Here is a 15,968-nt window from a genome sequence, read left to right as displayed (position 1 = left end):
CAAAACATTTTCACATGGTTATAGTGTGCATCAATTTGGGAGCACTGGTATGCTGTACGTTACATATTGTGTGATGTATTGTGTGTGATATTCCAACACAGACCCAGGTCTCAACCACATTGACAAATTTAAATATACTCAAACGGCTGTAGTAGTTCCTCAAGGTGGCAACCTCCTAGCACCTGGGAAAACATGTAGATGTAAGAAAGCCAACAGCTCGATCTTCCACAATACATTTATTAATCCGGGTGCGGTACAAAATAATATAGGGCTTATGCGTTTCAGCATGTAGCCTTAATCACAGCCAGCTTTAAATCATCTACATTGGCAAATTACTTTTCATTATGTTCCCTATACATATTGGCCCACATTTACTAAAGGAATAGAGTATGTTCACTTTCAAAGTACATTTTTCTTTTACAAAAGGAATTTTCACTAATCTTAGTGAACGAGATACAAAAAGTAAAATTTCACTTTACAAAGCATACTCAATCATGTGCAAGGAAATATTACACATTTTCTTTGGATTTTCAAAACATTTTTCTTTGATCAGCTGAAATTCGATCAGTGTGTGGCACTGTCGGCACCCCCCACAAACTTTGATGTAAAAAAAAATGAAGGAGACGGGCAGAAAATTGTCAGATAACAGTGACTGCATTCAATCAGATATAGGGATTTATTTACTAAAGCTAGAGAGGGCGAAATGTGTCACAATTTTGCAGAAAAAACAATCAGCTTCCAGGTTGTATTGCTAAACCTTAATTAAACAAGCTGAGGTTAGAAGCTGATTGGCTTCCTTGCAGAATTGTGATTCATTTTGCCCTCTCTAGCTTTAGTAAATAAACCTCATAGTCACTGTTTGGGTATTGAGGCAGCTTTTGATACTGCAGTTTCTTGAATACAATAGCGGTCAAGAGAAATTCCTTCATCTACGCCAGTGATGGCAAACCTTGGCACTCCAGATGTTTTGGAACTACATTTCCCATGATGCTCCACTACACTGCAGAGTGCATGAGCATCATGGGAAATGTAGTTCCAAAACATCTGGGGTGCCAAGGTTCGCCATCACTGATCTATGCTGTTTAGCGCACAGGGGTAAGACAAGTGATGGCTCATGTATGGCTAACTTTAGCGAAGAAGGTGTAGATGTGCTGACTTCAATCAACCAATCCAGTGCATGTAAAAAACTTTATTTTTTAATTTTTTTTTATTTTATTTTTTTTTAGAAATTTTCCTTGCAAGTCTGTATTAAAATTTTCACTCGAAGTGCAAGTAAAGGTTAACTAAGTTTTGTTAAAAACGATCTTACCTTCTCCTCCAACCTATGCTGCATAGCATATATAAAAGATAGTGGAAAAAAGTGGAACTACCTTTTCTTCTATCCATTCCAGTGTAGTTACATAAGTGAGTAGCTCCAGCTGCCCTGAGCCAGGGAGCACTGTACAACAGCTCTGAATTCCTGGACCCATAACATCACCCGGCCGCTCACATTGCTTCTCCATTGTTGGCGCTCTCCCACCTCCCCTGGCTGGTGCTCTGACACAGGGGAGTTGAAGCTTCTGCATAATGTGATAGCACCGGGGCAGATAAAAGAAAAGGTATTTCCACTGTTTGCTTTTTTAAAGGTTATGCAGCAAAGGTAGGAGGAGGAGGGAGGGATTGGTTTTAACACCTGTATCAAGTCCTTACTTCCACTTTTATAAATAAATATAGTATTTATAACATACTTGTCTGGGCAAATGTTGAACCGTTTTTTATTTATTTTTTTCCCCTTTTTTTTTTCCTGTTTATTTTTTTTGTAGTAGACTGGTTAAATTTCTCAATGTGACCAGTTGTTGATTTCCACGATGTGCGGTTTACTGTTGTGTGCATTTACTATAATTCTCAATAAAAAGTAATTTACAAAAAAATATATAGTAATTATAAGCCCTCTTTAGCCCTTTTTACATACCAATGCCTGTAGATATTATTCTGTGGCCTTTGGCCAGCCTGTATTCCTGAATAATGTCAATCATTGAATCGGGTCCTGTAAACTTTGTTCTGCTTCCAGCTGCAAAAACAAGATATGAAACTTTATTAGGTCTTCTTCTTTTTTTTTTTTTTTTTTTTTAAAGATATTATTATTGGGTTTAACCACTTCAGTCCTGGAAGATTTGGCTGCCCAATGAGTAGGCCATTTTTTTGCGATACAGCACTGCGTCGCTTTAACAATTGCACGGTCGTGCGACGTTGTACCCAAACAAATCTTCTCTTCTTTTCTCTGTGGTTTTTATTTTTTGCGCTTTAAACATAAAAAGAGCGACAATTTTGAAAAAAAAAACACAATATATTGTACTTCTTACTATAATAAATATCACCAATTAAAAAAAAAAAAACAAAGCAAATTGTTTCCTCAATTTAGGGCGATATGTATTCTTCTACATATTTTTGGTAATAAAAATTGCAATAAGCGTATATTGATTGGTTTGCGCAAAAGTTATAGCATCTACAAAACAAGAGAAAGATTTATGGCATTTTAATTATTATTTTTTTTACTAGTAATGGCGGTGATCAGTGATTTTTATCAGGACTGCAACATTATGGCGGACAGATCGGATACTTTTGGGGCACATTTTTGGGACTATTGGCATTTACACAGCGATCAGTGCTATAAAAATGCACTGATTACTGTGTAAATGTCACTGGCAGGGAAGGGGTTAACACTAGGGCGTGATCAGGGGTTGTGTGTCCTAGGGAGTGATTTTAACTGTGGGAGGATGGGACTGCCTGAGTGAGGAAACTGATCGTTGTTCATACTTAATGTTGGAATCAAACAGGAATTAATATTATACATCTACACAGCTGTTTGTACAGCCGAACTCAGCCATATTGATGCCATGCAGTCTCACATGTTTAAAAGCAAGGAATGTGACACCAAGACACAATTTGAATAGCAGAATGAGTTCTATTCAGCCCACCTGGAATGTACTGAACTTCAAAGACATTGATGACGAAGACGGCCCAGGGCACATCAAATGCAATACTGGCCACAGAAGCCAAGTATGGCAGGACAGTCAGTAATTTTAGGAGGGCTGTCATGTGAACACTGGTCCAAGCAAATGGGACTGGCAGTAGGGTGTGGTATGGCTGAGGTATGTTTAACAAAAAGGGTTGCAACCATGAGTTCGGTCTCTCTATTCCATCAGGAGGTCGAGTCATAAGGGTCGATAAGTATGGCTTATATTGTACTTTGATTTGTATGCTATGTTTTATTGTAACTTCTATTGATATCTTATGCACGCTTTCTTATTTCCTTGGGAAATAAATGAGATTTAATTGATCTTAGACCGTGTATTGATTTCATAGCCAATGGTGTTAATATTGTGATATTAACGATAACATGTGCTTGGCGTGTTGATTGATAGCTAAACTATAGGGACTAGACAAAGGAATACATAACTGATGATAATAATAATAGACCGAATTGATCAGTTACTTCATTTGGCACCCCAGAAGGCGTGTAAAACGTATTTTTACACAGAATCCACGAAAATCTAATGTATTTTTGTTTCTGAGTCCCTGTAAGTCACGAGAACTCTCAAAGACACCCAGAACTGAAAGTCATCTCTAGTGTGGACAAGATTGGCGCTGGCTCGCGAATTCTGAAACCACGCTTGGATGAGCAGGAAGATTCTGTGAGATAGTTCACTGGTAATACGCACGCGTAAAATCTGGTGAGAACTGTGACTGATATATATATATATATATATATGTACGTATTGTTGTGTTTGCTGCAAACTTGTAACCAGAGGGCAAATTGGCGCACTGGCGAGATAAGGGACTGATCATCCCTGGTTATGTGATATAACCGCAGATTGACAGGATAAACCATACAATTTTGAGGGAAAAGTGGAAATATCCACGTGATTGTGAAAAAGCTTTCTGTCCCAAAAGAAATTCCCTATGACCTGCTATCGGATAGGAGGGCATTGAATAAGAGTGTGTTCTCCTAAAGAAATTCGTGGGTAAACGGATTTGTATTTGTTTTTTTGTTTTGTTTTTTGTTTTTGGCTTTTTGCATTTTTTTTTTTTTTTTGTATTTGGAGTGGGACTACAGGTCAAAGCTAGCTTCTAAACAGCTTCATCTGTGTCTTTGTGTGTTTGGTATCTGTTTGTTTAGTGTATTGCTAATGCACAGTGTTGGTTAGAGAGTGACAGGAATTACCATACATCTTTGAGGAAAAAGAAAAAAGTGGGGGAAATATAGGTTTTTATTTCTACCCACGTGAGAGTGAAATAGCTCTGGTCCAATAGAAGACCAAGGCATTGATTAAGAGTGTGCCTTGTGTCTTGTATGCTGTAGAACCACAAGTCACTGTAGATTTAAACGTTCGTATCTGTTTTTTTGTTTTTGTTTTTTTTGTTGTTTGTTGGTAGGACTAGGGGGGGTTGTCCATTTGTTGTCTGTTTTCTATTGTCTAAGCAACTGGTTGAGCAACCGTAGTGTGGATAGGCTAATTAGCATGTCAATGGATATCCTTGAAGAGTTCCTTGGGAAAAATGCTTGTATTCAATTCAACAGTATAGGAAAGGAGGCGTTAACACACCAATTCAATGATCTATTGAAACAATGCAATACTCATAATGATGCCATAAAGTATAAAAAATCTTCAAAAAAAGGCAGGAAACAGAGAATGGCCAATGCCTTATGCATGTTAATGAGAATGAAAGAAATTGCGGAACAAAAAGAATTAGAATGGTTTGCTGATAGAGAAAAAGTGATGGAACAGGTAAGTGATATAGCAATGGGGATTGAAAAGGCTGATGCAGATGCTCGTAGTCGGATTAAACAATTAGTGACTGAGAAATGTGTATTGCAACAGAGGTTAGATGAATTAGAACAAACGTGCAAATTAAGAGAAAGTTGCATTGCCTCTTTGAATCAAAGGGAGGCTGAGAATGTGCAGGTTATCACAATGCTTAAGGCACAAGCAGCCATAATGGAATTATCCTCCAAGTGTGCAATAGTGGAGGTACCCTCCGCACATGCTCAGTGTACAGAAAAGCTAGAAGTGAAACATGAAGAAAACCCGTATGCTATTATCACTGCAAATGATAGTACTGTGATGGGAATTGATGTGGAAGAAGCAAATAAAGGTGGGATAACTGCACTTGAAATTGACTCAGGAGTTGAAACTTCTGATGACTCCTCAGACAACGAAAGTGTAAAGTCTGTGCATTCCAATCGCAGTAATATTATCCAGCAATGTGGGTTTCTAGCGCCATATGCTAAAAAAATGGTCTATGCAGGGAAACCAGAACTAAAATGTTTTTTGTGTAAAAGGGGGGGTCACATTTCAAAATATTGTCGGGCGGCGAATAATGATATCGAAAGGAAATTATACCCGAAAACGACCCCAAGGCTTCAGGTGTGTTATTCAGCAAGGTGGGGTAGCCATCCAAAGCATGGAACCCATAGTAATCAAACCCATTTCCCGTGTAAAACGCAAATGCTGGGTCTACAAACTAAAAAGCAATATGTAGGACAGTTGCGTAGAGTCAAAATGGAGGTAGACGCATGGTTACTCAAATATAGCACTGGGGGAAACAATGTTAGCAGAACTTAGTGAGCTGCAGGTATGGTAAGAATATTCTGGTCAATGTTTCCCGGCTATGAAAAAGGTATGATGTAAGTTTCAGGTTCAGAATATGATAGAGGACCTTGGTATAGATATACTTTTTTTTTTTTTTTTTTTTGTTTTGTACTTTCAGGGATAAACCTCTGAATTGGTATTGTGGTTTTTCTTTTGTGTGGTTAAAAGATGTTTCTGTTATGAGTATTGTTTTTTGCTTGTGTTTCTTTACTCTTCTCTTATTGTCAGTCTTTGTAAACTTTTCCTGAGTAATATCCAATACTGCTGATTAACCTAAGAATTGTGTGTAATCACTTGTGTGTTCCTTTTTCCAGAGACCAGGGAAGAAGTTAAACTGGTTTGTATACGGACATTTGCATTTGTTTGCAGGTCTGTCAAAGTGAGAACAATAGTGGTAAAATATAGCAGAACATGGGTTAGGTTATTGTAAATGCGTAATCGATTATCACATGGTACCATGAGCTCATTAGTTAGTAATTGTTTGCAAACAATGAAAAATAAATAGTACTAAAAAGAGTTACAAATGAAGCTAAAATGTTGTGATGATACATATGCTTTGTTTTGTTTTTGTTTTGTTTTTGTTTTTCGTTTTCCCCCATTAACTAATTGTATTTCAGATTGGAATAAGCACTCTTTGCAGGAGAAAAGTCCATGGATGTTAACTAAAAGTTGAGTGTTTGTCATTGTTTTATGGTGGTTGTCTTGTCATGTTGTTTGTGTGATCATGGCCAGATTTTTTATTTTTTTTACATTTTTATTTATTTATTTTTTTTTCTTCTAAAAAATTTTTTTTGATATTGGTTTAGTCGTCTATTTTAGTTATATTTTTATTCAGGTGGAAAAATAGTAGGTCTAATCCACCTGAAAGGGGGGGAATTGACAATGCCCTCAGTTAGAACCAGTCACCTGAAAGGGGGGTAGTGCATACATCGTAAAGATACAGATAGATGCATTGTTTTTTTAGCTTGTAAAATTTGAAGTTTTTGAGAAGCAACACTGACGTTCAGTTTTAAACATTTTTTGATCATACCATGGGGATCCATTTTACAGTGGGTTCAGCCTAAAGAGGTCATGGTTGTTTGGATAGTTTGGTCGGAGTTGCAGAAGCCAGGAATACTGAGGTCCTGGGCTCCAAGGAGGGAACTATAAGTAAACATGGTAAGCGAGCAGATATTGTGGATAAGAATTTGATACTGCTCTTGTTTTTCACTTCCAGAATCCTGGTGGAGCGAGAATTGGAGAGGCTTCTGGAACATGGATGACAGATGATCATCTGGTTGGCAGTTTGTCTGTGCCACACCACAAATTTGTTCTGATAAACATCAGGAGAGGAAAAAAGGAAAAACTTGAAAGATTCAGATTATACTTGTTTTTTTTTGGTATGGACAATTTGGTGCTAATGCTGAATCTGAAAGACTGTGCCTAGCAAGAGAACTTGTGAAATATTTTTGCTGAAGTCTCTCCTGATGAATGCTCACATGTTATTTATACATGTGCAATGGGTTGGAGGTTGGGGAAGAATTATGACACATCCAATCCGTCAAAACATGAAAATGTAAAATATGTGTTTTTTTGTTGGAAGGAGGAATTGAAAGAAGAAAGGTTTTAATGTATTACATGTATTGATGTAACGGAGTTAATATGGTGCAGGTACCCAGGAGGCAGACTGGCGCTTATGCATAATAAGGTAGCTGTTGGTCAGACTAAAGGGTGCCAGGTGACACATCAATGGGGTGAAAACATCCTCGTAGGGGTGGTGTCTCAATCCTAGTGGTCCTAGAGAGAAGCTTTCGGTTACAGGACATGCGGGACACCAGAACTAGACATGAGGAAGATACGCCCGGTTGGTGTCTCACCTGAGAGGTTGAAACCCTGCACAGATAATGCCAGTGAATACACACAGGAGCATGCTCTGTTAAAATAAAGGGAACAAACACTGGCTACCAGGGTACCGTAGGACTTCACCACATGGTGCTGCAACATCTCACGGTGGTTGACAAAAACCTATCACCCTATATGGGCTGAGTATACACTGAATCAAGTTCGGTTATTGTACCAGTGACTTACTCCCAGAGATGCGATCAAGTCCATGCAGGATGCTTATTTCTGAGGAGTAACCCGAAAGAGGAGGGATGTATTCAGCACTATATTGGGGGGGAACAATAGCTGGGATGGGTGTTGTTAATGGAGGGGACATCAGCCTCCTGAGGAACAAACTCACAGCCATAGCTTCAGAGAAGGAGCGTGACTTTGTTACCCCGGGAGATTGGTTGCATCATTGATAAAATTCAATGAAGTCACAGAAACACTCAGGTTAGAGTGGCTCCAGATTTTGTCAACCATGTTGAGAGGTTGGTAGGGAGGACAGAAACCTGTCATTGGCTCTGGCGCGCACTCTGTGGCAGGTGGAAATATCAGCCAACATCAAGCTGAGTGTACCGTCTCTGTATGAAGGGGCAGTGGCCTGATGAGTTAGCATCACCGCTCAGTAAGATTTTGCCAAAACACGTTGCTTACACTAATCCAAAGTAGTGGTCGAATGCCTGTATGGGCTGTACTAAGTTGGATTGTGAAAGGTGTTATGCTGTATGCTCTCATATACAGAAGTGCAGACTCGGTCTGTATATTTGGTGGCATCAACGGGCTTACTGACTGGGGATTCTATCTTGTTGCATTTGAGGCTATATCTCACATGTGATCAGAGAAGATGAACGCTGGGGGCAGGTGGATATTTCCCTTTGTCGGAAGCATGACCACGATGTCCGTTGTATGCCAGATAAATACGTGGGGATGAACGAGTAATGTTGGGAAGTTATTTCTCTCTGTGTTCTGGATGGAGAGATTATTGCTGGGAAGAAGGCACCCAGGTATTATTTAGGACATAGGCGAGTTTGTTTCTTTGTCCTAAAGAATACCGGTGTAGTGTTAGTCATGGAACTAGAGGGTTCCTTGAACCTAACCGTAGGTAGAGGTGCATGGTATACAATGGGCATGATCTCTGAAATCCAGGCACAGGGGTGGAATTGTATGGGTTTGGTAATTGTTGTAAATTTATATGTGTAGTTAAGCGATATTTATCTAGAAGGGTCTCCCATTTGTCTATGCAAGTTGAGGGACGATTTGGCGATAAGCTCTCTGTGTACAAATTGGAGACGTTGCTGCCAAGTCAGAGCCCTGCAACGCCGCTGCGAGCAAGCCTGCCTAATCCCGACCCGTATTTACAGTAAAAGGTTATAGGAGGTTGGGAGCGGGGTGCGTAATACATATATATGTATATATTATGGTAATAAGTTGATTTATGTTTGTGGTAGAGTGTGACCGATGGGTATTGTAGGCTAGTAATATGGGCAAGAAAGGCCCTCCTCAAGACTCTGGGTCTGAAAGCTGGGTGATATGTTGCTCTGAGTGGGTGCTGGTGAATGGTGAATGAATGGGCACCCCTTACCTGTACTGCCGTCCTGAAGATACCCAAGATGCAGAATGGTGACATGGAAGCTGTCGCTGAAGAATGGTGGAGATGTGTCACTCAGTGGCAAAGCGGCACGTGTTGGGAAACATCACATGGAAAAACAATTATGGACTGCTTCATAGGACCTGTTTCTGCACACGTTGAAAACCCAGCGTGGTAAGACAATTGTGTACTGTTCCATGAGAGATGTCTCTGGAGCGCTCGTTGAAAACAACCACGCGTTACATAAGCTAAGGACTGTGCCACAGGTACTGGTTCAGAAGCACATGTTGGGGAACTACACACGTTAAGACAGTTATGGACTGTTCAATAGGAGCTGTGTCTAAAGAAGGGTGGTGTGCGCCTTTTAGGCGCAAAGCGGCATATGTTGGAATCAAACAGGAATTAATATTATACATCTACACAGCTGTTTGTACAGCCGAACTCAGCCATATTGATGCCATGCAGTCTCACATGTTTAAAAGCAAGGAATGTGACACCAAGACACAATTTGAATAGCAGAATGAGTTCTATTCAGCCCACCTGGAATGTACTGAACTTCAAAGACATTGATGACGAAGACGGCCCAGGGCACATCAAATGCAATACTGGCCACAGAAGCCAAGTATGGCAGGACAGTCAGTAATTTTAGGAGGGCTGTCATGTGAACACTGATTGGTCCAAGCAAATGGGACTGGCAGTAGGGTGTGGTATGGCTGAGGTATGTTTAACAAAAAGGATTGCAACCATGAGTTCGGTCTCTCTATTCCATCAGGAGGTCGAGTCATAAGGGTCGATAAGTATGGCTTATATTGTACTTTGATTTGTATGCTATGTATTATTGTAACTTCTATTGATATCTTATGCACGCTTTCTTATTTCCTTGGGAAATAAATGAGATTTAATTGATCTTAGACCGTGTATTGATTTCATAGCCAATGGTGTTAATATTGTGATATTAACGATAACATGTGCTTGGCGTGTTGATTGATAGCTAAACTATAGGGACTAGACAAAGGAATACATAACTGATGATAATAATAATAGACCGAATTGATCAGTTACTTCACTTAATATGAACAACAGATCACTCTCCTCGCCTCTGACAGTACGGAGATCTGTCTGTTTACATTGACAGATCTCTGTTCTGTCTCTGTGTGGAGCGATTGCAGGTGCCTGGCGGTCATTGCGACCGATGGGCACACGCATCGGCTCCGGGGTCGCGCCTCCAGCGGCGCACACATGCCCTCTAGTGGTCAAAAGGCAAACTGACATAAAGTAACGTTGTTTTGCCTAGGGGAGCCAACCTGTCGCAGTACAACTGTGGCAACTGGTCAGGAAGGGGTTAAAGACAAACGAACATACAAGGTGAAAAAAAACTTTGGTTGTTCATTGGTAGACATCAACAGGCAGTACACTCTTTCAGTCAATAAACAAATGGCAATGCACTTATCACCTGTGATTATTAATTACATAAGTACAGGAATCGATCATAAGTGTGAACTTCATAGATCAACAGTGGAGATCAGCACATTGAAGTACGTGGCACGACCAAGAATTAACATTAAGATGTATTCACTCTAGGGTAAGGGTCAGAGGACTAGCTATCCATCTATAAAAACAAAATAGATGCAGCACTAATAACAACACATAATTGAAATACGTGATAAATTAATTTGTGAATAATGAATACAGTTAATTAACCACAAAAGGAAAAAAAAAAGAAGAAAAAGAAAAAAATGTGATAAAAAAAGAAAACGAATGCAGAGCCCCATTAGAATCAATAGTGAAAAAATGTATATAAAGTGTCCACGCAATAAGTAAGTAATAATGATCTCCGTGATCTATCTCTAAACAGCATGCAATGTGCATCCTCTTCACCACAAATAATGTATAGATTGCATGCTTACCAGAGGGCGATGACAGTCTCGCCTAGCGTTTGGGAAATAGGTCTCTAGGTTTTTAATAAAGATAAAGTTTGCACTCACAAATTAGTAGTCATCAAATGGTCAAAAATATCTCCAATGCGGTCTCGCCAAAACAATCGCTCTACTTCCTTGTTCCTGTATCCATCCACCGTCTTGTGGCTAGCGTGATGACGTCACCATCAAGGCCCCACCCTATGCGTTTCATCAGCAAATGGACGTCGTCTGGGGATTGGCTAGTGACGCTGTCATCGTACGTTAGGTATATATACCCAGCACCGCCATTTTAACTGATGGAAAGCCGGAACAAAATAAAAAAGAGCACCGCCATACTCGCGATGAACCGCAAAGCAAGGCAGAAAATAAATATGGAAAATGGGAACATACCTAATAATATTATTTAACAAAAAATATTATCTAGCAAGAAGTATTTATTTATATATTAAAGCCAGCCTTAGAAGACGGTGGAAACTAGTTATCGGACACATAAAATCCAATAATATGGGTAGAGAGAGATTATGGAAAAACCGCAATTGATATATGACCACTATGGAAGAATTATTAAAAAATTCAATAAAGTCCAGAAGCCGAGCTGGAAGGACGCTGTGACTAGGAGCTCTCCTCCAGTCCGACGCTACAGCGGCTTAAATCGGGGGTCTTGTTACCTGCAATATGGGGAGATCGCGGGCTCTGCGTTTAAGACTTATTTCTAGCCACCCGAAGTCTCGCAGGGCGGTGGCAGCAAGATGGCGCCGGACGACGCGGATCCCCGCCAGCGGGTCCCCACGCCGTCCCACCTACTACACCACGGCTTCCGGGCGGTACCTCTGCGGCAGCCCTCCCATCTCGCCGCGGCTGGACTGGGACAAAAATTTGGCTCTGGGCTCCATCCAGACCAGCCTACTTTCATTTTGCAAACAAGCACAAAAACAGTATATAAAACTATACGTAACTGTGCAAAAAAACATAAGTAGCATAACATAAGGCGTCCTCACTAACCTCTTTTATTATTTCACTTATTCTCCTCTGTATTTTTCTCATCTTTCTCACATCAATGCGTGAAGTTGAGGGCAATCCGTGCAGCCATTACTTTGTCACCGAAACCGGCCCACTGAGCCATCGGCCCACCGGAAAACTCCCTGTAGTCTCAATGGCCAGTACATGCCTGATCCACGCCACCCTCCTGGCCCCTTCCTTGAGCACCAGGACGCTCAGTCCGCACCTACCCATTGCCTACAGTCTGGACTAGGCCACAGTGGCAAGATGGCGCCGGCCCAGCTTCCTCATTGCAGGTACTTCAGCCTTCCCCTCCACCCGGCTCTGTGCAGCCCTTGAACTATCCGTCCCCCCCACGGGACCGCCTACATGACGGGCCAGCTATTGGGGTGGATGAACAGGGCCACCCATCCCGCACCCCCCCGTGTTCCAGGGGGAGTGGGCCGCAGGCCCACCGCCCCCTATACTGCACACCCAGTGCTCGGAGGCTTTTCCTCGCCTCCTACGTACTGCCTCAGACCCAGGCACAGCCACCAGTGGCTGCTTCTCCCCCGCTCACTCAGACGCCATGGAGGACTCCCAGGCCCCTTCGGGCACTACATACTGCAGGGAGGATGGGGCGCCAAGTGGAAGACCTTGATAACAGAGGCCGGAGAAATAACATTCGCGTCCGTGGCCTCCCTGAAATGGAGGGCGCTGAGGACCTCCAGACCTCGCTGAAAACATTATTCAATGAGATGCTGGGTGAGGACCCGGATAAGCACATAGAAATGGACAGAGCCCACCGTGCCCTGAGACCCAAAGGCCCGGCCTCAAAGCCAAGAGATGTCATCTGCAGGATCCATTCCTTCCCGCTTAAGGAGGACATCATGCGCAAATCTCGCTCAATCCGGTCTCGCTCAATAGGTCCTCGGTCCAGCTCTACCCGGACCTATCCTGGATCACGCTTCAAAAACGTAGGCTGCTGCAGCCACTTCTCTGGGCTCTACAAGACAAGAAGGTACTCTACAGATGGGGCTTCCCCTTCAGCCTGACCGCAAGACACCAAGGAAAGTCTGTGACCTTACGCTATCCGGAGGATCTGGTCTCCTTCTGTGACACTCTGGGCATCCCTGTCCCCCAACTGCCCGACTGGGACCTGGTTGCTTCCCCCCCCCCCCATTGCCAGTGATCTGGCAGAAAGTCCCCTCGGCCAAGCGACATAGAGGCCTGGAGCCTGACCGCAGGTCACCCAAACACAAGTGATATGGATGCCCCGCCCAACGGGCATCTCCCCCTCTCTGTTTTTTCTTGGGGATCTGTCCCCCCCCGATTGCCGGAGCTACATTTACTCCTCTTTTTACCCCAGGCTGGCCTAGGTTGAGTCCAAGGACAGATCGACTCCCGGGTTACTGCCCCCCCCCCCCCGTGGTTTTCCACCTGTTGGTTCCTCTCGAGGTGTGAACTGTTGGTGTCTCCCTGACCTGAATTTTTGGATCTCCTGGTCGGGGAGTCTCTTAGGAACCGTGTGGATTCAGTGTCATTATAGAACCTCTGGATCTGCCTTTTGTTAATGTTAATCTTTGTTTTGTACTTTGTTATTGTTTTCATTCTTTCTCTTCTCTCTAGGTCTTCCTTTTGCCTCGCTCCTCTAGCGAAACTCTGCCAGTGGTCCTTTCGGTTGCCAGCCTTCCTCCGGTGGTCGCCACCCCCCCGAGGCGCATACGCCTCCAACAGACTAAGCTAAGTATGCCTTGTACACACCCCCCATCTGGCCATAGCTAAGATCTTGTCCCTTAACGTACATGGCTTGAATTCCAACAAAAAGAGGCATCTAGCGCTCCGGGAGATCCGTCAGTCGGGGCGGATATAGTGATGGTTCAGGAAACACACTTTAACCGGGGAGATTCCTTCATTCGCCTCCAGACATTTTCCTCAGATCTATCAGGCCTTTAGTCCACGTAAGAGGGCGGGGGTAGCCATTACTTGCACCTCAGCACATCTAGACCCGCGGGGCCACTACATCATTCTCCACGGCCTATGGCGTACACAGGCCATGACCTTGTGTGTCCTCTATTCCCCTAATGTTTGCCAGCATCGATTCCTGTCTGGGGTGCTCTCCCGCCTGTTTAAGGCGTCTCCCGAGCTCCTGGTGATAGGGGGGAACTTTAACCTTACTCAATCCGTACCCTATGATCGCCTTGCAGTGACTTCCCGGGCACCTCAAGCCAGAGCCATGGGGGACTCCAAGCTTTTCCGCCAGATCCTTTTTGATGCCTGGTGAGCCCTGCACCCACAGGACCGCCAGTACACCTTTTGCTCTGCTCCTCACCGCACACACTCGCATATTGATCATTTTTTTGTCAACAACAATACACTGAGGGCCGTCCAATCTGCACACATACTGCCCATTTCTTGGTCCGACCATGCCCCTATAACCTTAACGCTAGATAGAGATCTCCCCCTCCGTAAGCCCTGTACTTGGAGGTTGAACAATTTTCTCCTGCAGCATTCTCCGGCGAAGGCAGAGTTGGAGTCTTCACTCCGGCACTACTTTGCTGAAAATGACACCCCAGATATTTCTCACGCCACCCTGTGGGCCACCCATAAGGCAGTTATCCGGGGTCGCTGCATTGCCCTATCTTCAGCCCTGAAGCGGGACGCACAGGCCGCCAGGTTATTGGCCGAGAAGCGGCTAAAGACCCTCGAGGCCCATCTACGGAGATCTCCTTCCAACCCTATCCTTAAGCAAATTGTCCAGACTCGACAGACACTCCGGGACTTAGCGTTGGGATCAGTAGAAAAGGCACTAATCCGCCTGCGACAACTCTACTACGACAAGGGCAACAAAGCGCAGTCGCTGTTGGCCCGGAAGTTAGTGGACTGTACACTAACCTCCACGCCGGCCCAAATTAAAAACGGGAGGGGAGACCACTTGTCTCACCCCCAGGCAATAGTGGAGGCGTTTGCAGATTTCTACACAGATCTTTACAACAAGCCGGACATTCCCCACAATCCCCCAAACCAAGGCTTGACTGACTGTATAACCCAATACTTAGAAGATATCTCATTACCCCGACTGCAGGACACGGACCTCCGTGAACTGAATGCCCTTATTACCGAGGAGGAACTTCTAGCGACCGTGAAGGCTCTCCCGACACACAAGTCCTCGGGGCCGGACGGGCTCCCTTACGAGTACTACAAGGCGTTTTTGCCTCTCTTGAGCCCACATATGACCAAATTATTCAACGCTTTTCTCCAACAGTCCCCGGTCCCGACCGAGATGCTGGGCTCATTTATTTCCCTTATTCCTAAACCAGATAAAGATCCAACCTCCTGCGCTAGCTACAGGCCCATAGCCCTGCTGAACGCGGATCTAAAAATTTTCACAAAAATTTTAGCAAATCGCTTAAATGCGATCCTCCCTTCCTTAGTACATAAGGATCAAGTAGGCTTTGTTCCTCTTAGACAGGCGGGAGACAATACCAGGAAGATTATTGATCTTATTGATGTTGCTAACAGGGACAACCTAGCATCTCTGGTCCTTAGTTTGGACGCGGAAAAGGCGCTTGACCGCCTAAGCTGGTCCTTTATGACGGCTACGTTACACCGCATGGGCTTTCGGGGACCATTCCTGCGCGCAGTACAGCACCTCTACACTACCCCCTCCTCACAGGTTAAGACCCCCTTCGCCACATCCTCAACTTTTTCCATTGCCAATGGCACCCGCCAGGGCTGTCCGCTGTCTCCTCTGCTGTTTGCACTGTGTGTAGAGCCCCTGGCGGCTGCCATTAGAGGCAACCCAGACGTCCGGGGGATCCCGGTCAGAGGCAGGGAATTTAAAATATCGCTGTTCGCTGATGACGTCATCCTTACCCTGACCCAGCCTAGGATCTCACTACCCAACCTCCACTCTGAGCTAGATCGTTACGGAGAGCTCTCGGGTTACAAAATTAACACGGCTAAATCGGTGGCCCTCCCGCTTAA

The 15,968-nt window shown here is 43.6% G+C and overlaps 1 protein-coding gene across 2 annotated transcripts in view; it reads right to left on the bottom strand.

Moving 5' to 3' along the window:
* Positions 1-15,968, bottom strand: part of LOC143940592 (neural proliferation differentiation and control protein 1-like) — a 192,820-nt gene that overhangs the window by 55,492 nt on the left and 121,360 nt on the right. The window contains exon 3 of one of the 2 annotated variants that reach the window (XM_077462157.1): positions 1,952-2,050. The exons of the other annotated variant lie outside the window; for it this stretch is intronic. Coding sequence (XP_077318283.1) covers positions 1,952-2,050 — 99 coding nt within the window. The remainder of the gene's footprint in view (positions 1-1,951; positions 2,051-15,968) is intronic. 2 annotated transcript variants of the gene reach the window in all.

Source organism: Lithobates pipiens, unplaced genomic scaffold (genome assembly GCF_037356315.1).
Source record: "Lithobates pipiens isolate NorthernLeopardFrog02 unplaced genomic scaffold, aLitPip1_a1.2 Scaffold_1, whole genome shotgun sequence".
NCBI lineage: Eukaryota > Metazoa > Chordata > Amphibia > Anura > Ranidae > Lithobates > Lithobates pipiens.
The sequence above is the reverse complement of the archived record's forward strand: the minus strand, read 5'-3'. Positions and strand labels throughout refer to the sequence as shown.